The 19,101-nt window shown below is 46.9% G+C and overlaps 6 protein-coding genes across 9 annotated transcripts; 2 read left to right on the top strand and 4 right to left on the bottom strand.

The window, feature by feature from the left end:
* Nucleotides 1-45: 45 nt before the first annotated feature.
* On the bottom strand, nucleotides 46-2,223 carry BDCG_00478 (lipase). The gene is made up of 2 exons (XM_045415990.1): nucleotides 1,428-2,223; nucleotides 46-1,194 (listed from the first exon to the last, which is right to left on the bottom strand). Exon 2 carries the CDS (start codon nucleotides 492-494, stop codon nucleotides 189-191), a length of 306 nt encoding a protein of 101 aa, XP_045271810.1. The 5' UTR covers nucleotides 495-1,194; nucleotides 1,428-2,223; the 3' UTR covers nucleotides 46-188.
* On the bottom strand, nucleotides 2,223-7,437 carry BDCG_00477. Of its 3 annotated transcripts, none has more exons than XM_045415989.1 (4): nucleotides 5,862-7,437; nucleotides 5,632-5,713; nucleotides 5,050-5,382; nucleotides 2,223-5,001 (listed from the first exon to the last, which is right to left on the bottom strand). In XM_045415989.1, exons 1-4 carry the CDS (start codon nucleotides 6,018-6,020, stop codon nucleotides 2,966-2,968), a joined length of 2,610 nt encoding a protein of 869 aa, XP_045279191.1. In that variant the 5' UTR covers nucleotides 6,021-7,437; the 3' UTR covers nucleotides 2,223-2,965. The 3 variants fall into 3 exon arrangements, with proteins under 3 accessions (XP_045279191.1, XP_045279192.1, XP_045279193.1); XM_045415987.1 differs by having other exon boundaries at nucleotides 2,223-4,992; nucleotides 5,050-5,451; nucleotides 5,632-5,970; nucleotides 6,326-7,437; XM_045415988.1 differs by having other exon boundaries at nucleotides 2,223-4,992; nucleotides 5,050-5,451; nucleotides 5,632-5,970; nucleotides 6,330-7,437.
* A 2,482-nt stretch (nucleotides 7,438-9,919) lies between these two features.
* On the bottom strand, nucleotides 9,920-14,015 carry BDCG_00475. Of its 2 annotated transcripts, none has more exons than XM_045415986.1 (3): nucleotides 11,330-13,973; nucleotides 10,293-11,233; nucleotides 9,920-10,085 (listed from the first exon to the last, which is right to left on the bottom strand). In XM_045415986.1, exons 1-2 carry the CDS (start codon nucleotides 12,461-12,463, stop codon nucleotides 10,937-10,939), a joined length of 1,431 nt encoding a protein of 476 aa, XP_045279190.1. In that variant the 5' UTR covers nucleotides 12,464-13,973; the 3' UTR covers nucleotides 9,920-10,085; nucleotides 10,293-10,936. The 2 variants fall into 2 exon arrangements, with proteins under 2 accessions (XP_045279190.1, XP_045271809.1); XM_045415985.1 differs by lacking the exon at nucleotides 9,920-10,085 and having other exon boundaries at nucleotides 10,240-11,233; nucleotides 11,330-12,333; nucleotides 12,396-14,015.
* A 57-nt stretch (nucleotides 14,016-14,072) lies between these two features.
* Nucleotides 14,073-16,700, top strand: BDCG_00474 (thiol methyltransferase). Its single transcript, XM_045415984.1, has 2 exons — nucleotides 14,073-15,588; nucleotides 15,740-16,700. The coding sequence occupies exons 1-2, from the start codon at nucleotides 15,076-15,078 to the stop codon at nucleotides 16,094-16,096; spliced, it is 870 nt and encodes a 289-aa protein (XP_045271808.1). The 5' UTR covers nucleotides 14,073-15,075; the 3' UTR covers nucleotides 16,097-16,700.
* BDCG_00473 (OTU domain-containing protein 6B) lies at nucleotides 15,254-17,439 on the bottom strand. The gene has a single exon (XM_045415983.1). The coding sequence runs from the start codon at nucleotides 17,137-17,139 to the stop codon at nucleotides 16,201-16,203; it is 939 nt and encodes a 312-aa protein (XP_045271807.1). The 5' UTR covers nucleotides 17,140-17,439; the 3' UTR covers nucleotides 15,254-16,200.
* BDCG_00472 (gluconate 5-dehydrogenase) lies at nucleotides 17,378-19,097 on the top strand. Its single transcript, XM_045415982.1, has 5 exons — nucleotides 17,378-17,541; nucleotides 17,607-17,841; nucleotides 17,975-18,018; nucleotides 18,135-18,394; nucleotides 18,463-19,097. Exons 1-5 carry the CDS (start codon nucleotides 17,512-17,514, stop codon nucleotides 18,680-18,682), a joined length of 789 nt encoding a protein of 262 aa, XP_045271806.1. The 5' UTR covers nucleotides 17,378-17,511; the 3' UTR covers nucleotides 18,683-19,097.
* The last annotated feature ends 4 nt before the right edge of the window (nucleotides 19,098-19,101 follow it).

The following is a 19,101-nucleotide window of genomic DNA, read 5'->3' as shown; positions in this document are numbered from 1 at the left end:
TTAATCTTACCTCCTAAATATTTGAGAGGGAAAAGAATAAAAAATGTTCTTCTGTTATTAAAAGATTCAAGCAAAAGCTGTTTCTCCACCGTTTCATTATACAAAAATATAGTTTACAACTGATTATTCCATCAATTACTTCTCCCGCGTTTTCTCTACAACAACCAATGTCATCTGTTTGTCAACCCTCAAATTTCCGCGTAGCCCTTAGTAGCCGGTTCCACGTTCGTCTTTTCTGTATAATTCACCGCTTCTCCCAGGAAAATAAAGACGAGACCCACTGTATCAAAGAGATCGTCAATATCCAATTCGTCAGGGACGAACTTATCGCAAACCTCCTTTTCAAGATGTCCAATACGCTCAGTATTCCCGGGGCCCGGATTCAGCAAAGCAAAGCATCCTGGATCAGCGCCCATGTAAGTGGGTTGATTAGACTGGTTGTGTGCGTGTAAATGCCTCCAGCAGGACGGCGGGGCACACTTTCTGCATCTCATTATTGGTCACGCAGATGTTGCGCTCGTCGCGCATTAGGCTAGAAGCTTGAAGTCCGCTCATGGGCTGCACAATGTCATCAAAAGCTGAGTATATGGTGGTGGTGGGGTGGGCACGTATGTGGAGTCACCTCCGTTGGAACGCAATACGTCAAGGAATGTTGATTTAGAGGCTTATTGGGCGAAGGCTGGGGTACAGAAGAGGGCACGCTGCAGAGGAGGACATATGAACTCGGTGAGAATGGTTTCGCCAAAGTCAGGGCTAACGGCAATAAAATCCTCAACGATGTCTTGGGTGGAGGGCCAGTATTTCAGTGACCATTGAGTGTTTATGCTGCCTTGTGGCCAGGTGATGATGGATACGTTCTGCCCCTGGCAGATGGCAGACACATAATTGATTGAGTAGGCGACGTATTCGGAATTGATTTGAATGTCGCCACGAGAGACATTAGGGATATTGATCCAGAGAGGGTCAGCGTATGTGGTGGCCGCCAAAAGCTTCAGGTACCCAAAGCATCCAATGATTTGGCAGAAACCAAGCCACTGCCTGCTAAATTGGCCGCCGAATCAATGCTATTTTACCTGTCCTGCCCTCTGAGTTTTGCTTGGATGACATCAAAGTCTTTCTCAATGGTATCCACTGGAGCAGTGCCTGATTAGGATATCTCCTTCTTTAAATGGTTTAATAGATCCGCCAGTGGCTCTGCTCCACTATCAGTAGATGAAAACCTTTATAGACGAAGATATGGTAGAGACCATGTTCTCTATATTTGGGTGGGAAGAGTCATCTGGTGCAATGCCAGAAACTCCACCCGAATCAGCAACTGACAGGCGAAGGCCTTCCCAAAGAAAAACTGTCAAACGTATTTTGAGAGATAAAGATATCGGGGTGAGGCAAGCAAGAGTCAGAAATAGAAATAAGAAGGATATACTGACCCCTATATACTAGCCTCCTGAAAATTTCCTCGACGGTGGAGCTCCATCGGTTCTGATATAGCCGCCTACTTCTGCACTATTCTTCATATATCGATGGAGAAACTACCATCTTTGCAAGTAATCTCCCTGTGGGGAAAGGTGGACGTAACTGGGGCTCGGAATATTTGGATGGAGCAGGTTAGACTCTTCTTTAGCGGTAATATTGGCTGTTAAACATGGACTTAGGAATGCTGGATCTGTTCCGAATGAAAAGCGAACGATAGACATCTGCAGAAATCTACGCTTTTAAACTAGCGAAGTGAAGAAAAATTAATTCACAATATTCTTGATCTCCACACAGGGTTCCTGAATGGCCTGAGAAGAGTGAAGGAGCGCTGTTTGCTGAGCGTGGCCACCCGATGGCTCATGTCATGTGCCCATCTGTCACCTACTCAGTGCTGAGACCTTCAGGATCAATAATTTTACTCCGGCCAATAATTCTGAATGTTTTGCTTTGTGTGTGATGAGAGAAAGTGTAGGGTAGTTAGAGCAATTTGGGGCCTTTGTCACTGGTGGATTGTTGGAGAAGCTCACATCTCGAAGATCACTAGATTTAATCTACATTTCACATGGCAAAGTATGGAGTGATTTTTCGTTCTTTTCACCGCGGCCCTCCTCGCGCAATCGCCTGAAGGAGCAGTTCCAAGCAAATCTTCGGGGGCCCGTTAGGATAAGGTTCTCAAATGCTCCATAGGGGCGGACGCTCGAACTATGCACTTCACTGAAGAGAGCGGCTGCAAGGCAAAGGAGATGATGGGAGATATTGGATTTGACTTATTTCACGGATGGAACAACTTTAAATGAGAATTCGAAGCTATGGTTATAAATTTCAAATGGCCATAAAATCCACCAACGGGGAATGGCAGAAAGCCATAGCCCAAACTTTTGGTGCGAGAGAAGTAAGAAAGACAGACAGGAGGAAGTGAAGCAAGGGGAAGTATTTGATACACCAAGGTGGATAAGTACAAGAAGTGAAATATGTGAAGTAAGAAAAAAAGGGGGAGGGGGGGGGGGGGAAGAGGGAGAGGGAGGATAGGGGATAAATATATACACATATTGAGGTGGGCTTCTCCCCCCCAAAAGACCGTCACGTGTTTAAAGGTGGGGGGGGGGGGGGGGGGTTGTCAAAATGTAAGGAATAGCAAACGACGAACACACAAGCCAAAGGACAAAGATATGAAAACGCTTGCAAAATGCTAAAGCGAAACCACGAAAGGAAAAGCCTAAAATGTACAGTTCGAATGAAAAGACGATCCAATCCATTATCTGCACAACATATGCTCATCCTACTTCCCAGCCTGCAAATAGAATAAACGGAGGGAAACATGACGAAATTGTAAAACAAGGAAAGGAAGCCGAACCGTCCGCATAAAAAATTATTAAATATAAAATAATGTAGAAATGAGAAATGACAAGAACGGGAATGAACTCTGAACGGGGGTGAGAAGGGCTTTAGTAAAGGATCAAAATACGGGTAGAATGTAAGAGAATAAGGCTGTTTATCCAGCAGCGGCAAGGACGGTCCGGAGGTTTCCCATGAACCTGTCCTTCAGTTTGTCTAAAGGACCGTTGTGACGATATCTGTCAGAGTCGCGTCGCTCTCGTCTTCGTCCTTCGTAATGGCTATCCCTCCTCCTTGGTCGTTCTTCCAGTAGATCATCAGCCCTTCTCGATCTTCGATGTTCCCGCCTGCGCCTCTCAGCATCGGCATCATCACTCGAGTCCCTTGGTGACCTATGCTCGCGACTCCTCGACTCCTTCTCGCCATGTTGTCGATGTCTGCGATGTGAGTGGGAATTGGAGTGGGGGCGGGAACTGCTTGAGGAGTCCGATGGACGGGATGTAGATGATCTTCTCTCGTACTGGTCGTTTACGTTGAGCTTGAGCAGGGGTCCATTGGATTTGGATTCTCCATTGGTCATAAGCTTTAGTAGTGCAACTGGTTTGGCGGATATGCCTGACAGGGTAAATGAGGTCGACTCTCTTCTGCTTCGAGAGGAACTCGAATGGCGACTTGCATCAAATGAATCCTTTGCGGCGCTCCCCCTCCTGGCCCATCCTTCGCTATATCTGCGACTTTCCCTTCTATGTCGCTCGGCTCGATCCTCATTCGAACTTAACCTTGACAACCTCTGTTTCTTTGCTTCGCCAAGTGCTTCCGACATTGGATTGGCAAAAACCGTTTGTTCGCCCTTCCGACGACGGAGAGCATAACTGTCAGAGGAGCTCTTCGATCCTCGCCTCTCACGCTCCCATTGCGAGCGATGTCGACGTTTTCTCCGTCTTGCCTTCGATGATGTGACACCCTCTGCTGATTCTCCCGCCGGAGAGTCGATTATGACTTCTTCATCAATATTTCCACGAGCAATTTCAGCAACCGATTCGTCAGCGGGTAACTGGTCTGGTGGAACGTTCTGAGTAGGGATTTCCGTAGGCGCTGATACTTCCGGAATGGGAGGCTCCTCGTTAACAGCTAGCTCTAGAGTCGGTTCATCTGGCGGAGTGTTTGAGTCTGGAGGATCATCCGCCTGTGATGCCTCCTCTGTAGCTGGTTCCTCCACAATTACTTCTTCTTTAGGAGCATCTTCCAACGGAGTCGGCTCTTCCAGAGAAGGGTCCTCAGCAGGGGCGTTCTCAGCGTCTGCACCCTCGGTAGAGGTCTCTTCGACAGGCGGATTATCAACAGAAGCTCCTCCATGAGGGGCATCGCCTGTTGCCGTTTCTTCCAGGAGCGATTCTTCTACTACGGCGGGCTCTTCGATGGGCGGGGTCCCGGCGGCTGGTTCCTCGGCTGTAGGCTCTACTGTTGGGACAGGTTCCTCAGAAGAGGGGTCTTCAGGAGCTGGTTCTTCTGGTGAAGCGGGCTCTTCGGCTGGTGCTTCTTCGGGGGGAGAATCACCCGTACGTGTATCGTCACTAGGCGGCACTTCCGCTGGGGCCGGCTCATCTGCGCTGGAAGGTTCTTCTTCTGGTGTGTCCTCCGCTAGTGGCTCTTGAGTTGACTTATCAGTTGGTTCCTCTTCTGTACGACATCTTTCTTCGACTGATGTATCTTCAGTTGGCATTTCTTTTGGAGGGTTAGGCTCTTCATCCCCAGGATCCTTCGCAGCGTGCTCATCTACAGAAGCCGGGGTATTCACAGCATCTTCGACATTTGGGACCTCTGGGCTATCTTCAACCTGTGGATCTCCAGTCGGCTCAACAGCTGGAGATTCTTCAGGGTCGCTTTGTGCTTCTAAGTTGGGAGATACAACTTCAACAGGATTGTCTGCCTCGTGCAATTCTGAATCCTGTTCGTCGGCTTTTATGGCATCATCCGGTCCGGGCGCCTCCGCACCAGGTGCATCAGGTTCATTAGCGGCTGCTTCGTCTCCTTCATTGGGTTCATTAACAGGCTCTTCTGTTTCTTCAAGACAATGGCCCAATACGATGTTTTCATCATAATCATCGTCATCAACATTAGCCTCAGCCTCCCTCTCTGCCTTCACCTGGTCGACCTCAGCTTCGGGATCGACATCTGGGAAAACTGTATCATCTATGCTGGTCAGTACTGCACTTCCCAAAAACAGAATATTTGTATTACCTTCGTTATCACAGGCCTCGGGGATATCTGGGGAAGTTTCCCCGGGAGCATCAACTTGCTCATTCTCTGGGGCCTTGGGCGATTCGGGTTCAACGTCTTCTGGACTTCTGGCATCAGCCAAAGGACTGACGTCCTCGCTCGCGGTTACCCCATTTCCATTCTCCTCTTGTTTATTTTCATCTGGTATATCCTCCTTGCGATCGCCGCCACCTTCAATCGAAGCTTCCTCTGTTTTCCCCTCTGTCCCATCTTCAGCGAATTCGTCCTCACGCAGTTCTTCCTCCAATTTCTCTACCGTCTCTTCCTTTGCTTCCTCCTGCTTGTCAACTACATCTGGAACAGAGTCAGTTGAATTTCCAGTGGATATCATGTTAGATGGAGGTGGCTCTTCTCCGTTGGTGTCTTTACATATCAAACATTAATTATGAATCCACAAGAGGCTTCTAATACAAAACAAAACCGTGGAATCAAAGATGCATTATCAAGTACAAGAGCACTGCATGAAACGATTGAAAAAGAAAAGAACTAGAAAAAGAACAGAGGAGAGTGAGAGGAGCGATGAAGATATATAATGGAACGCACCGTTCGAGAGCTCGGCTAGTGAGGCTTCGACAGGGGATGAAACAGGTTCACTTGGGTCAGTAATTGGTGGATCATCCTGACCCTTATCCTTGTTTGACTCAACGTCAGCAGTGACCTTACCATCGTCGACCGTTCCAACCTTCTCAAAGATAGGAATGACTGGAATGCTCGAGAACTGAAGAGTTTCAAGGTCGAAAGTTTGATATTCAAATTGAGGGAGTTTTGCATACTCGAACGGAGGCTTTGACATCTTGTAAAGTCGCAGCCACCGGGGAAGCACTGTCTACAGATGAATTGGTGTCGATATCGTTGTCACTCGTAATAGAGGGTTTCGTGAAGCTGGGAGGAGGGTTATTGTTTTGTTTCTTAGCCTTCTTTTTCTTTGCCATATTCAACTGGCGAATGATCTATCAGAATATCGAGAAGGCACTGGGCGCTGGCGGGGGCATTCGCTGATTTAAAAGTGTAGAAAGGTGAGGGGTGAGAAAAGCAAACGAGTCGTCAAAGAGAGTGACACACAGTGACAAGGCCAAAGAAGTTTAAGATATGAGAGGATGAAGCTGGCAAGGAACAGCGAAGGAGGCGATGTAATAGGAAACAGGAATGCAACAAAGCACATGTCGAACTGCCCTCGCAGATGACGCAGGGGGTATCTTCCATTGGGAGCTATGGTGGAAGCCCTAGGAAGACATACTCACAGGCAGCTGGGTGGAAGGCAAATTCATCGACCAATTCGTAGGCATTTTATATGCCATTGGGCCACGTCTCACGATATGACGGGATTTTGGTTGAATTCACGGATGTGTACCAACCGCACGAGAGTGGGTTGCTGATGCAAGCCCGAAAGCCGGAGGTATGCACGATGTTGTAAGCAATAATTCATTACCGGATATGGGGACCGAAAATAAGGAGAACGAAAAAAAAAAGAAAAAAAAGGAAAAAAAGAAAAAAAAGGAAAAAAAGAAAAAAAAACTCATAAACTAGAAATAGTAAGAAAACAAGACAAAACAAGTGTTGTGGGAAGTCTAGGAGGCAAGAACGACATTCACGTCTTCCAATTAAATGGTAGAAATGATTTAAATAACGACGGAAGTACTCTAACTATCCAATGGATTAATTTAACACAAGGCTTAGGAAGTAAGTTGCAATGAGGAGAGGCCAGAAATGTCAGGTAAGGCGATGCCTCACAATGCCGTGCAAGCCAAGTGGCATGGTAAATTTTTCTTGCCTGGAAATGACCTTAGGTTTCTGCCCAACGTTTCCAGCAATTGGCTCCGGCCGGAGCAAGGCGGAGGGGATTGCAGCGTTCCGCCGGGCCTAGCCTGGCCCCAGTCATCGACTTGTACAGTAGTACTAAGTACATGTACATGTACAAGTATGTATGTACGTACATACATACATTACATATCACACCATACCCATTCTGCGTCCATGAGGGGGAAATTCCCATTCACGGCTTTCCGCATGAATCTGGCGGGGCAGATTGGAGTACGTGAGCGGAGCTGTTCCTGGATGTTTGGGCTATTGATGGAGCGGAGCTGTGCAGGATACTGGGCCACTGGGCAACTGGGTCATTGTTGGAGCAACGCGACCATCAACCCGCTGGGATATAGCGGGCTTTAGAATCGATAGTGGCTGGGTGAGGCCAGTCATTCTAGCTCATACTATACTCGAACCCTTAGGCCAAAAGGGAGACGACGATGCGATGCAGTGCAGTCAAAGCACCCGAGAAAGTGGAGATTGGGAACAGAGAAGCGAAGCAGAGAGAAGAAAGAATGCGGACGGTGTGGCGCCGAGCGACGTGAGATCAATGCCCTGACCCCGTGACCTGGATGGTTGAACGATTGGCCAATCCTACTTGGCGTCGCTCGCGATTGGATGCCTCATGGGTTGCAGTTTGAGGCCTGATATTGCTGGTGGGCTTCCGCATATACGTCAGGCTTAGGGCGATATTAACTTCTGGCCGTCGATATCTGGCCGTCGATACTAGCCCGCATCAGATACATGGCAATTGAAGATCCCAACTCCATTCTCCGGACGTTCTCTTGGGAATTTCCATATTCGATATAGTTGCCACCCAAAGGCATGGATAGGATGAATCAAAATTGCTAGGGTCCTTTCTTTCTATAAATAATCCATGCCTTGGGGCCCTTACAATCAGACAAATCGCCCAAATGTCTACTTCAAGTGCCCGATTCCTGACAGGGGACCTGCGACTAATATGTGCAGAGAAAGGCAGTTATTATAATATCTCAATTTGAAACAGAGCGTGCAGTACAGGAAACACTATTGTGGAATAAACCATGGTTAGGTCTGGGCCTCCACGATCTAAAGGGGAGGGCTCCAGTAAAACCCATGTCAATGGAATCAGAATCATGACATCGTCTGGCTATCGATGATTGAAAATAATCAGTTGAGCCAGTTAGAAATCCCGTTTTGCTCAACAATAAGCCGCTTTTCAGGTCAAAGCCATTTAATTTATCATTTTTGTCATATCGGCTCGCAACAACTTCCCATTCCATCCAAACTTAACGCTGCCCCAAGGGGGACACAAACAAGACAAGAAATGGCGAGTTGGACCTAACGACCAGCAGATATGTGCATTTCAACGCAAGTTCCAGCTCAGTGGCTACTCATGAACACCTATTCTTCCAATGAGCAGGGGATCAAATGAGGTGGTCGACGTACCCGCCCGATGCCATTGCATAAATATCTCAGACAAGCATTCTAGGTCTCAAAACAATCCTCTCCATACACTCCTGAGGAAACTTCTGAAGGCAGACGTTAGAACTCCTCTTCCCCTCTTCCCCTCCTCCCAATGCATCCCACCAATCCCTCGCTTGGAAACGGCTCTACAAGAGCCCGACATAAAAAATAGTAATCCTGGAGATTCCAGATTCTTCCATACCATGAGGCCACACAATACCATGCTTGATAACTCCTGTAAGGCCCCCCTGGCCGGGGATGATTTCCTGACTTGGCCTCGTACAGGTACGCTTCGTGCCACAAATCTTCCTTTCACCAAACGATTATATCAACGTGGCAGATGATATTCGCCGTTGTCTATGTCACTCTGCGTTCGGAAAGCCTGAACTTGGTTGGATTGTGATGCATCTTGCCCTTGGATGTTTTCTCCAGCTTCATTCTCTGGATTCGAGTCATCCGCCAAATTAACCAATGGACTGAGGCGCGACGGATTAAGGTAACTATATCCTGCCAATATTTCAGATGCGTTAGCCCCTAATCTCTTTTGTCCTTGAGTAGTTAATCTGATTGTGCAACGCCCTGCATACGATCAATCTTAAACAGTAACCAGAAAGGCAGAGAATCCCCATTGTATTTACAAAACTGCAGTTCACTATTTAGTCTTGCAGTTCAGGTATAATAAACAAATCCTGAGAGGGTACAAAACCTATCCACACCTTTCTTACCCTTCTCCACCTTTGTTGTTTTAATTAACTTCTTTCTCTTAATGCTATGATAGATCTCTCCACCGAAATCCTAAGCTAATTGAAAGAAAAGCTGCCCCGCTGGTGGGATGGAGCATCAATGCCGTTGCATCCGTTTCCCTTCCCGGTAATCCACAAGTTTCTGTTATCTTCCCGTGATAACTAGCAGCCTGAGGCATTATTGTTGACCAAAGTCCCCCTATTGCCATTACGAACGATATCGGTAATGATAATGCATCCCCAGCAAGCCCATCACCTCAAGCTCGCTTTCCAGTGGGAGATGGGCGCAAGGAAACTAAGCCCCGCCAAATCACAAGCTGAGAAGCAATGGGGAAATCCAAATTTTATACCTTCGCGGGTCCGAGCACCCATCGTTATAGCGAACTGTGTCGTTAGGTCTCGTCATCTTCCCTCCACATCCTACCATACCAAATGATGATCTCACGAATTGAAAGAGCAGTGGTATCAGGAAGTAACCACAAAAACTTTTCCTACCCATCAACTGCCTCACCACCCACTCCCCCGTCGGGTGAACATGTTCGATCTGACATGCATGAACTCCACGCTTCGCCTTCTCGAGAGCAGAGTGTGCTGGTATCTACAAATCATCATTGCACTCTCTCTTCGAGCTTACCGCTACTCAGCCAATCCTAACCATTGCGGAATCGCATTGTAGGTTCTGCTTTTGTCTGACCCAATCACTGTACTTGCGGCAAATTATTTTCTCCAATCTGAACTGAACTGTGCTTCATGATAAGAGGGCTTAACTTTTCACTCCGCAAGCGTGGGGAAGGATATGCTAGATAGAGTCATTTGTGGCAGTAGGGGTTTTTGTTTCGTGAAGATATAAGATAGCTAATATTATTTAGATTAAACCTCTAATTTTGCTTACTTGGAGCAAACCACCTTTGCTGATCACCCCTGTATTGAATAGATAAATAACTAGACCAGCGCCATCAGGATAACATAACCCGAATCTAACACCCAGCCAGGCAAAATATCGAGCTAAAAAAACGGTCAAAGTGTAAGTTACATATATTCAAGTAAATGATTGACGTTCCGTATTATGAACGTTATTATTAGTCAAATATAGTTATTATCAAGGCCTGAGGGTTCTGAACTGTCCCACACGTCTCGATTGAAATGGCTAACTGCAGTAACTAGCTATCACGGATTGATAAGATCGAGTGAAGAGAGGCTAGGTTCACTCACCTCTAAATCAACCTCACACATCACCAGCCCAGATTGAAAGTATCTTAGTACCTGGCGGCAATATTTATGGGTACTTTATTAGATTGCCTTTTGTTAACCGGACCATCCACAAGAAGTTTAATTTTTCAGGTTTATTTGAGCCGATATAGGAGCTGATAAATAAGAGAGTTAATATCAGAGAGAGTGAGCCACATTTGGCTTTTATCCTCTGTAAATATCTTTCCGCTACGTCGTGGCTCACCTATGCCTTCTATTTTCGTGCTTGGTTCTATGCCACATTCCCGGTTCCTATATCCATTCTCGGGCTGCGCAGGAACATTAAGACCCTGAGAGTTTTCAAACGGAATTCCCGCAATTGAAAAGAGAAGGACGAAGTATATTGGTAAGAGACAAGCGGTAATTATCTCCTTAAATTCTCTCTTATGTGGAAAAAGCCCAAACAATAATGCGCCAAAGGGAGAAGTGGTTAGCGGTAGTCCATTGCACCTGGGAATCAAATTGTTACATATCGCAGCAGTGCAATTTCACTGACACACATTAATTGTACTAAAACAAAACAACGAAACGAAGTGTGCATGTTTTGTTCTCCTGATCTATGAAATTCCTCCCATCATCTATAAGTAGAACCATCTCATCCCATCGGCTCAGTTCACTCTGGCTTCCATAGAGAGCCGCCACCGCGGTCCAAACCGTCTCATCGCCCAAATCACTGAGCCGGCAGCAAATGCAACGAGGGCCAGGATCGTAAATAGCCAACCGTTCCCAATGGCGTGAATTATAGGAGCGGCAACGACACCTCCGACACATGAGAAGATATTACGCATGAAGTTGTTCACTGCAACACCAGATGATGAACGCTGGGGCATGAATTCAGTCAACATCGTTGTTGACATGCTGAATATAATCATCGAGCCGACACCGAAGAAGAAATTGGCTATTATCTGAATAGGGTGGGTTAGTTTTGCGTAGTTTTCGACCCTGGTTACAGAGGATGGAAGGCAACAAAATAATACGGGGAATATTGGTTAAGGACGTACTGGTATCGCCCAAAATAAATGTTTTTCCGCGGTCCATCCATACCAGATCATTGCTGCAGGATAAATGAACGCCCCGAGCCAAGCATTTTCTCCCATTCTGTCCTCGGGACGGTAGATGTACATCCCACTCTCGTCAACTCTGTTTGCCTTCCTTGCCTCGCGTTGCATTATGGAGTCCATCCACATGCCACCGAGAATGCTAGAAATTATATAACCTATCGAATGAGGGATATATAGCAATCCTATGAGAAGTACAGGGAAGTTATACGGAGGTTGGCTGAAAGTAGTTTGTATACTTATGTTCAGCACATATAATGACCCGAAGGTGATGCTGCCATAGAGCACAGTCAACAACACAGCCGGGAAGCGTAGGTAAAGCAATATCTGAAGCGGATCGACGAAAATCATTCTCAAAATCTTCAACCACTTGGCGGTGTTCTGCGCAACCTGGCGAGACGACACTCGACTGAGAGTGCGGCTTAGTTCAGCGTTTGGTTCTACCTCTGCGACCAGGCTTTTCCGTGAAACTAATGTTTCTGGGAGCCCGAAAGTGAGAATCAGTAGTGATACGCCTCCGTAAATGGTCAAAAACCATTGCGTGCTTCTCCAGCCCCAAGCCTGTGACATTGCGCCTCCAATAATCGGAGCCAGCAGAGGGCCACACAACGGTCCAAGGAAGAATGTCCCCATTGCTCTGCCTCTTTCTCGTGATTCCCAAATATCTGCAATTGTCCCCGCCCCAATCGCCTGAACCGAAGCTGCTGCTCCTCCACTCAATAACCGTAGAACAATAAGCATTTCTATGGAGGTTGCGACGCCCGATAGGATATTGAATACGTTGAAAAGTGAGAATGATATGATATATATCGAACGGCGACCGAAGGTTTCGCTGAATGTGGACCACCATAGCGGGCATATGCCCATGCTCAACATATACAGTGCAATGGAAAGGTTGGTAACTGTGGGGGTTGTGTTAAGGGAAGACGCAACCTCCCCAAGGGCAGCTGGAAAGGAAAAGGACGTCAAAAAACGTGTCTGAAGTCGGCTTAGGGGAATAAAGACTAACGGTAGAATATCGCGCTGCCGAGAGGTGCAGCCACAGCTGCAATTGCAATTATTAACGTGATCAACCATTTTGTTTTACGAGGATACTTTTGAGGATCCTCAACTTCAGGAAGCAGCGCGAGACGTCCTAATAGGCCTCGACGCTTATTCCTGGGAACTACCACGGCAGCAGAGTATGAATTGGTCCCTTGTCTCGTTGCGAGATTGCCACCTCCATCTTCTGCTCGAGAGCAAGATCTGGACCTTGATGACTTGGCGTCTCCCCTGATATCGTCTGTCCTTGGTAGACCCTGCTCGCCAATGACATCCCGCCGATCCGCTGTTCCGTGATATTTCTCTGTCACTGGCGTTTCGTATTCCCGGGCTGGCAAGCGATTCACTTCTCCGTCAGATTCGGAAAAAGCCATTGATTCGTTCCCCTTCCGATGGGTTGGCGGAATTCAGACTCAAAGCGCGGGGATGAACAGGCCAAAATAGAATAGGGGTAGAAGAATGTGAGTGCTCCGATGTATGACTGGACTGATATTGACAAAGATACAGCAGCGGCGCTCGGTGGAGTCATAGATGAGAGGGCAAGCTTTTGCCCTTTCCACGCCGCAATATCTCATACAAAGAGGCAAGAATTTGAGATTTGTGCGGCGATGCATCCATGCGACGGACCGTAAGAATCAGAAATGCGATTGGGAGTAGTATAACCAGGTATAATTGATGGTAACATCCCAACCATCCTCATATCACGATGATGGGATAAAAAAATTCACAGATGATGAGAGGCTTAGGTCTCTGTTAGTATTCGACACCGTCATGAGTTCGGACAAAAAGAATCAAGACACTTAAAAGGAAAGACGAGCCAGGATAAAAAACATGGCATTCGGCTGGCGGATTCTCCACTCGGGAATGTTAGAGAGTGGCCTAGCCGAGATAGCGGTAGGGTAGATTCAATCCCGCCAATTCACCGGACGAAAAGATTCAATAGCGGGCTAGGAGAGGGATTTTCTCGACTTTCCAGACCAGCAACCAGCTTTCCTCGTATTAGGCAGTTGTATCATTCCCGGTTGATTATTTTCTCTCGTATCGGCGTTCTCCAAGCTCCGGCGATTTCAGGTGTGCTCTGAATTTGCCATCCTTTCCTCGCCAGAGCAGATTGAAATCACCATTTTCGGTGATATGCCAACGAATTGGAGGCAAGATAGTGCTTTGCCACGGAGCCAAAAACTGGTTTTCCCCCGATTGCCGAGAGCCGACCACTGATTATGACGCCTCAAGCGGACCAGTCCGGAGGAATTTATCAAGACATCTATCGCTAGCAGCGATTGTTTTCCCAATAAAGGTTTCTTCAGGCTGACTGCTGTCCTTTGTGCCCGAGTGACCATTTGCGGGTGACAGTTGAATGCTGTGCCCACAAAACTGATGCTGGAAAAACAGCTTGGCATGGTTCCAATGCCGGCATAACTAACCTGGCCGAAAAGCCACGAATCACAGCGCTTCGGTTGTCCCAAGACTTCAAAGCATAAATAGTAAATAACTAGCCGACAACCGCGGCCCATCTGTTTGGGGAAGAACGGTCGTCATTTTCAATGACATATCCTGTGTATTATTTATTCAAGAATCTCGCTTAGCACTCCAACCCGAACAATGCTTGTCTAGCAAAATAATATATGCTGGAAGAGTACTCTATATAAATAGTTCGAATTGTTGAACTAACGCTGGCGCTCCCGCTCTATTGAAGCTAGTGACAATCCGAAACAATCGGCATCCCTTCGGCCCGATAACTTGAGACTGCCCCAGCCCGGTCATTCATGAGCAATTCAAGCCGTCAGCGTACTTTTTATTATATTTTTCTAGTGGAATAACTCTTCTTCTAATCGTTGTTGAATAGTATTCTAAGATAAATCACACACTGCCAGCTGTAGGCGTCAATTTTTGTGGTTAGGTTTCATATAAAGTTATATCAATCAGTTTACAATTCACCGAAAAAAATCTCAGTTTCAGATATACCCGCATCATTGCTTCCCAGCCCAGTGAATAGCCTAACCATTCCAAGCAGAGGGTGCGCTTCAGAATATTGTGATCCTTAGACGGAGTTTTTCTTCACTTAGGCAATGAAGCATCATACTGAAATATTTGTAGGGTATCTATCTCCATTATATCTTAGACACCTGACTCCCTATCAATGCATCAATGCATTGCTTTATATTACATGGTTGAGATTCAAGTAACCCGTGCATCTATTTTCCATTTTAAAACCCGTAAAAGGACAATTGCCCGTGGAACAATCTCACCAACAGTCAATCTGAAGTAGGCTCAACTAAAACAGTCCCTATACTAGAAAAAATATATCCTCAAGATCACATACAAAGGGTTGATCGAGGTTTCCGACCTTCACATATGCCTCTCAGGTACCTATAGGTAGGTCTGCGACACAAAACAAACAGATGCAAACATCCACTCTATAGTTACCACCAATGAGGCGCTTTCCGGTTGGAGCGGACTTAAATGCATGGACAGTATCAACCAGGCAATGATCCTCTGTCATCGGCTTCGCAATTTCAAATTCCATTCTGATCTTGACCGAAAATACGTACTGTTCACGTTCACGTTTACCGCTACTGCTCTTAACTACGAGCTCCGGATCCAATACCCCGCCATTCATCCCGCCACCTACGCCTGTAGACTCCACCATGTCCAAACCATCCCTAACTCAACCCAAATTGAGTGACCATTTCTCCAAATTCCAACTGGAAAACCAGGCTGAAGCATGGGATGAGCTCTGGAAGAACGAAACCACACCCTGGGATCGCGGAGAGTATAACCCCGCACTCGAGGATACCCTTCTCCAGCGCCGCGGGCTCCTGGGAACTGCACTTCAAGATGACGAGGTAACAGCAGCACCGCGGGGAGCAGAGAGTAACGGCAGGAGGAGGAAAAGAGCTCTTGTTCCCGGATGCGGGCGGGGTTTTGATGTTTTCCTGCTGGCAGGGTTTGGATATGATGCGTACGGGTTAGAATACAGTGAGACTGCTGTGGAGATTTGCCGCCAGGAAGCTGCTAGGGTTGGGGATAATATTCCAGTGCAGGATCAGCGCATAGGTAAAGGGAAAATTACGTTTGTTCAAGGGGACTTTTTTAAGAATGACTGGTTGGAGACGATTGGTGTTAAGGAGGGAGGGTTTGATCTCATTTACGATTATACGGTAAGATAATTATTACCCCCTGCAGGCACTTCTTTTATCCCATGTTATGAACGCTATAATATAAGGATATGCTTGGATAGTAGATCATTTGAGTTGATAACGAAACCCTGTCTAACATATGGAAACTGATATTATTCATTCTGTCCTTTAGTTCTTCTGTGCATTGAACCCGGCCCTTCGCCCGCGATGGGCCGCCCGTATGACCCAGTTGCTGGCGCCGTCGCCAAATGGAAACCTAATCTGTCTCGAGTTCCCTGCTGCGAAGGACCCAGCAGCAGCAGGGCCTCCGTTCGCATCCCCTCCCGCAGCTTACATGGAACATCTTAGCCATCCTGGAGAGGATATTCCGTATGAAAACGGCCATATTAAAACGGATCCGTTGAAAGAGGCGAGTCCTGCTGGACTGGAGCGCGTCGCCCATTGGCAACCAGAGAGGACACACGAGGTCGGTAAAGACGATAATGGAAATGTCCAGGACTGGGTAGCAATTTGGCGTCGCCGAGATTAATATGGAAAAAGGTGTTTGTGGAATTGTCGGCCTGATGCCGTCATTTGTTCGGCGTTATTCGGAAACTCCCCTCTGTATAATTTCCAAATTAAATACTCTGATCTTCAAGAAGCTTTTGCTAGGGCGTTGTAATGTTCCCCCAATCCATACGTGTGTCGATAATAGGCGAGCCATATTGTTTTGTTGTCTTCCTTGTTGTTATTTTGGGGTTCAAATTTCTCGATTCGTCCATCTCCTTGGACAACATTAACATGGACATTGTATGCTTGGGCAATAGCCTGTAGTTCTAGCTGACCTCCCCATTCTGCAGTGGCTCTTATTTTGTGAACGTACGTAGGCAAGGGTTCTTCGATAAATGGCGCAAAATCGTCTGCGTGGCTTGTAATATATCTGGCCGTCGTATCTCTAACGGTTTGATACCCGCATTTGGGGCCTGACCCTTCCTTAGTTGACGGAGACGCGCTTAGAGGGATACCCTTGTCCCCAAGTTGAGTAGCAACAGCGGCATAGAGACAATGTCCGTCAGGGCGAATTTCCGTCTCTTTTAGCCCAAGGCGAGAGAATACTGCATCCATGTTCTTCCTCTCGTTGCCCCTATGATCTGTCTGGTTGGCCGCCTCCTCCGCAGCTCTAGCAGCTTCAGCCTCCTGTTCAGCTGCGCGCCGGGCTAACCGGGCTTTTTGACGATTTGGTTTCTTTTTAGGCGTGTCTTTGGGCATTTCTGATGAGGTGGCCTGAGTATCGGAGGTGGGAATAAGAGGAGTTGAGTGATTCGAGCTGTTGTTATCGTCCGTCGCGGGAACCTCTGAGTGCCCCGCACCATTGGCTAGCTTGAGGTTGTCAAGATCTTCGGTGAGTGGCTCCGTCTCACGAAGGAGGGTGGATATTTCAGCATGTTGCTTGTCAAGCAATTCACGCTGGAGATGCTCGCACTCATCATTAATACCCTTGCGTGTCTTCTTCGTAGCGGACTTCTTCTTTTGAGTGATGCGGCCCTGTAGGTCCTTCAATTCTTTTCGGTGTCTAGCTTGCAGTTCCTCCATCTTAAATAGAGGACCTGATAGTAGCTGAGAACGCAGCGGGGAAGATACGTAACTCCATGCAACGCTGTCAGACACCGGTCTATAGACGGTTCGCGCAGACGTAGTACCTGTGGTCGGCGTTTAGGTTGTTTTTGAGTTGATTCCAATTAACTAAGTTAACTAGTTAACTTATTAGGTCCGTTAACTAGCTCATCATGTTGGTTTGAAATTAGCACCGGATTAATCATTTTACCACTTCCGACAGCCTCGGTTCTTTCCTAGTGGTTCGTCGGCAAGGCAAAGCCGGTGAAGATATTCTCGTCGGCTCCGCCGTTGATTTATATATTCTTCCAAACAGCATAGAAAGGTGCATGGTATATTCTGACAGTTACAATGGACTCCTCAAGCCTCTTTGACGTTAAGGTAAGCCTAAATCCACACCAAACTCAGACCTAGGAGGGAAGCTTATGACATCGATGTGATTACAGGGCAAAGTCGTCCTCGTTACTGGCGGTGCGAAAGGCATTGGCCGTATGATATCCGAGGGATTTGTCACTAACGGCGCTACTGTCTACATCACCGGTCGCGACGCTGCAGCCTGCGACAATGCCGTTAAAGAGCTGAATGCTCTAGGGAAGGGGAAAGCCGTTAGCATACCTGCAAATTTATACAAGGAGGATGACTGCAAAAAGCTCCGGGACGACTTTGCGAAGAGAGAAAACAGTATGTTACTCTCGTACTTCTTCAAATGGTGCGCGGGTATTGCATCTCTGCATACTATATTTTAGCCAAGCCCGATATCAAAACGACCCGTTTTTCAAATGGACTTCTTCGTTACTAATTCATGGAATTATAGAATTGCACTGCTTGGTAAATAATGCGGGTTCCAATTGGGGTGCGGTAAGAATGCCCCATTAACCCTCATGTTGTGTCAGCCGCCCAACAAGCTCGAATATGTTAATCGGAGCTGCGGATGCATATTGTCGAGCCCAATGCTTATCAGGAACCGTATCTAGCCTTACGACGAATACCCGTCCTCTGCGTGGACTAGAGTCTTGACCCTGAATTTACAGCGCGTGTTCGAAGTCACGCAGTTATTCACTCCGCTACTCGAAAAGGCCGCAAGTGCAGGCGACCCCGCAAGAATCATTAACATTGGAAGTATAGATGGGCTGAGAGTCCCATCTCTCGAGACATTCGCATATAGCGCGAGCAAGGCTGGCCTACATCATCTTAGCCGTGTTCTAGCAAACCACCTTGGAAAGCGAAATATAACGTGAGTCCCTTACGATCTTCTAAGTAATACGTGCACATGCTTTCTAACTTACTAACCCTTTCCTATAGCTCTAACACGCTGGCCTGCGGGCCTTTCGAAAGTAAAATGATGGCCGCGACGCTGAAGAAATATAAGGACGTGATAGAATCCGGCATTCCACTGCGCCGCATTGGAAGTCCAGAAGATGTTGCTGGTGCTTGTCTTTTCCTCAGTAGTAGAGCTGGGTCATATGTTAATGGTGCAACCATTACGCTTGATGGAGGCAGTGTCATCTCTGCTAAATTGTAGATCATTCGAATGTAAGAAACGATAGAAGCGATCGGTCGTCTTTTTTGGGGTTTTTTCCATCTAGTATAATGTATGTTTTATTACAAATGACTCTTATTAAACACTGTTCTCTCTCCCTACGCAGCCCCAAAATTGTACGTTTACCTGATATTACTTGATATTGGTGAGGGGCTTTATAACATTCTGTAGTCACTGATATGTCACCGTTGTGAAGTAGTTGGGCTCTGGCGACAGGCAAGGATGCGCCTTTATGACATTGACTTGCATATCTTGCGCGGCGGATACTTAGTTCATCGTAATTGTATCAAAATATTTTGCTTGATCCACAATGTACACAGTACAAGAAGTTGCTTTGTAGGAATACTACTAGTCGGGACAAAGAACCGCTCGCCACCTATTTAGTGGACCTACAGGAGCTT

Source organism: Blastomyces dermatitidis, assembly GCF_000003525.1.
Source record: "Blastomyces dermatitidis ER-3 genomic scaffold supercont1.1, whole genome shotgun sequence".
In the NCBI taxonomy this organism is placed as follows: domain Eukaryota; kingdom Fungi; phylum Ascomycota; class Eurotiomycetes; order Onygenales; family Ajellomycetaceae; genus Blastomyces; species Blastomyces dermatitidis.
This window is presented reverse-complemented; position numbering and strand designations above follow the sequence as displayed.

Coding starts and splice junctions, on each gene's coding strand:
- BDCG_00478 (XM_045415990.1), bottom strand. CDS start 494: ATGAGATGCAGAAAGTGTGCCCCGCCGTCCTGCTGGAGGCATTTACAC.
- BDCG_00477 (XM_045415987.1), bottom strand. CDS start 5,881: ATGTCAAAGCCTCCGTTCGAGTATGCAAAACTCCCTCAATTTGAATAT. Junction 5,452..5,631: donor ACTAGCCGAGCTCTCGAACG/GTGCGTTCCATT, acceptor TGATATGTAAAG/ACACCAACGGAGAAGAGCCA. Junction 4,993..5,049: donor CGAGGCCTGTGATAACGAAG/GTAATACAAATA, acceptor TAGATGATACAG/TTTTCCCAGATGTCGATCCC.
- BDCG_00475 (XM_045415985.1), bottom strand. CDS start 12,801: ATGGCTTTTTCCGAATCTGACGGAGAAGTGAATCGCTTGCCAGCCCGG. Junction 12,334..12,395: donor CGGCAGCGCGATATTCTACC/GTTAGTCTTTAT, acceptor TTTCCTTTCCAG/CTGCCCTTGGGGAGGTTGCG. Junction 11,234..11,329: donor ATTTATTTTGGGCGATACCA/GTACGTCCTTAA, acceptor CACCCTATTCAG/ATAATAGCCAATTTCTTCTT.
- BDCG_00474 (XM_045415984.1), top strand. CDS start 15,076: ATGTCCAAACCATCCCTAACTCAACCCAAATTGAGTGACCATTTCTCC. Junction 15,589..15,739: donor ATCTCATTTACGATTATACG/GTAAGATAATTA, acceptor TCTGTCCTTTAG/TTCTTCTGTGCATTGAACCC.
- BDCG_00473 (XM_045415983.1), bottom strand. CDS start 17,139: ATGGAGGAACTGCAAGCTAGACACCGAAAAGAATTGAAGGACCTACAG.
- BDCG_00472 (XM_045415982.1), top strand. CDS start 17,512: ATGGACTCCTCAAGCCTCTTTGACGTTAAG. Junction 18,019..18,134: donor CGGGTTCCAATTGGGGTGCG/GTAAGAATGCCC, acceptor AACCGTATCTAG/CCTTACGACGAATACCCGTC. Junction 18,395..18,462: donor CTTGGAAAGCGAAATATAAC/GTGAGTCCCTTA, acceptor CCTTTCCTATAG/CTCTAACACGCTGGCCTGCG.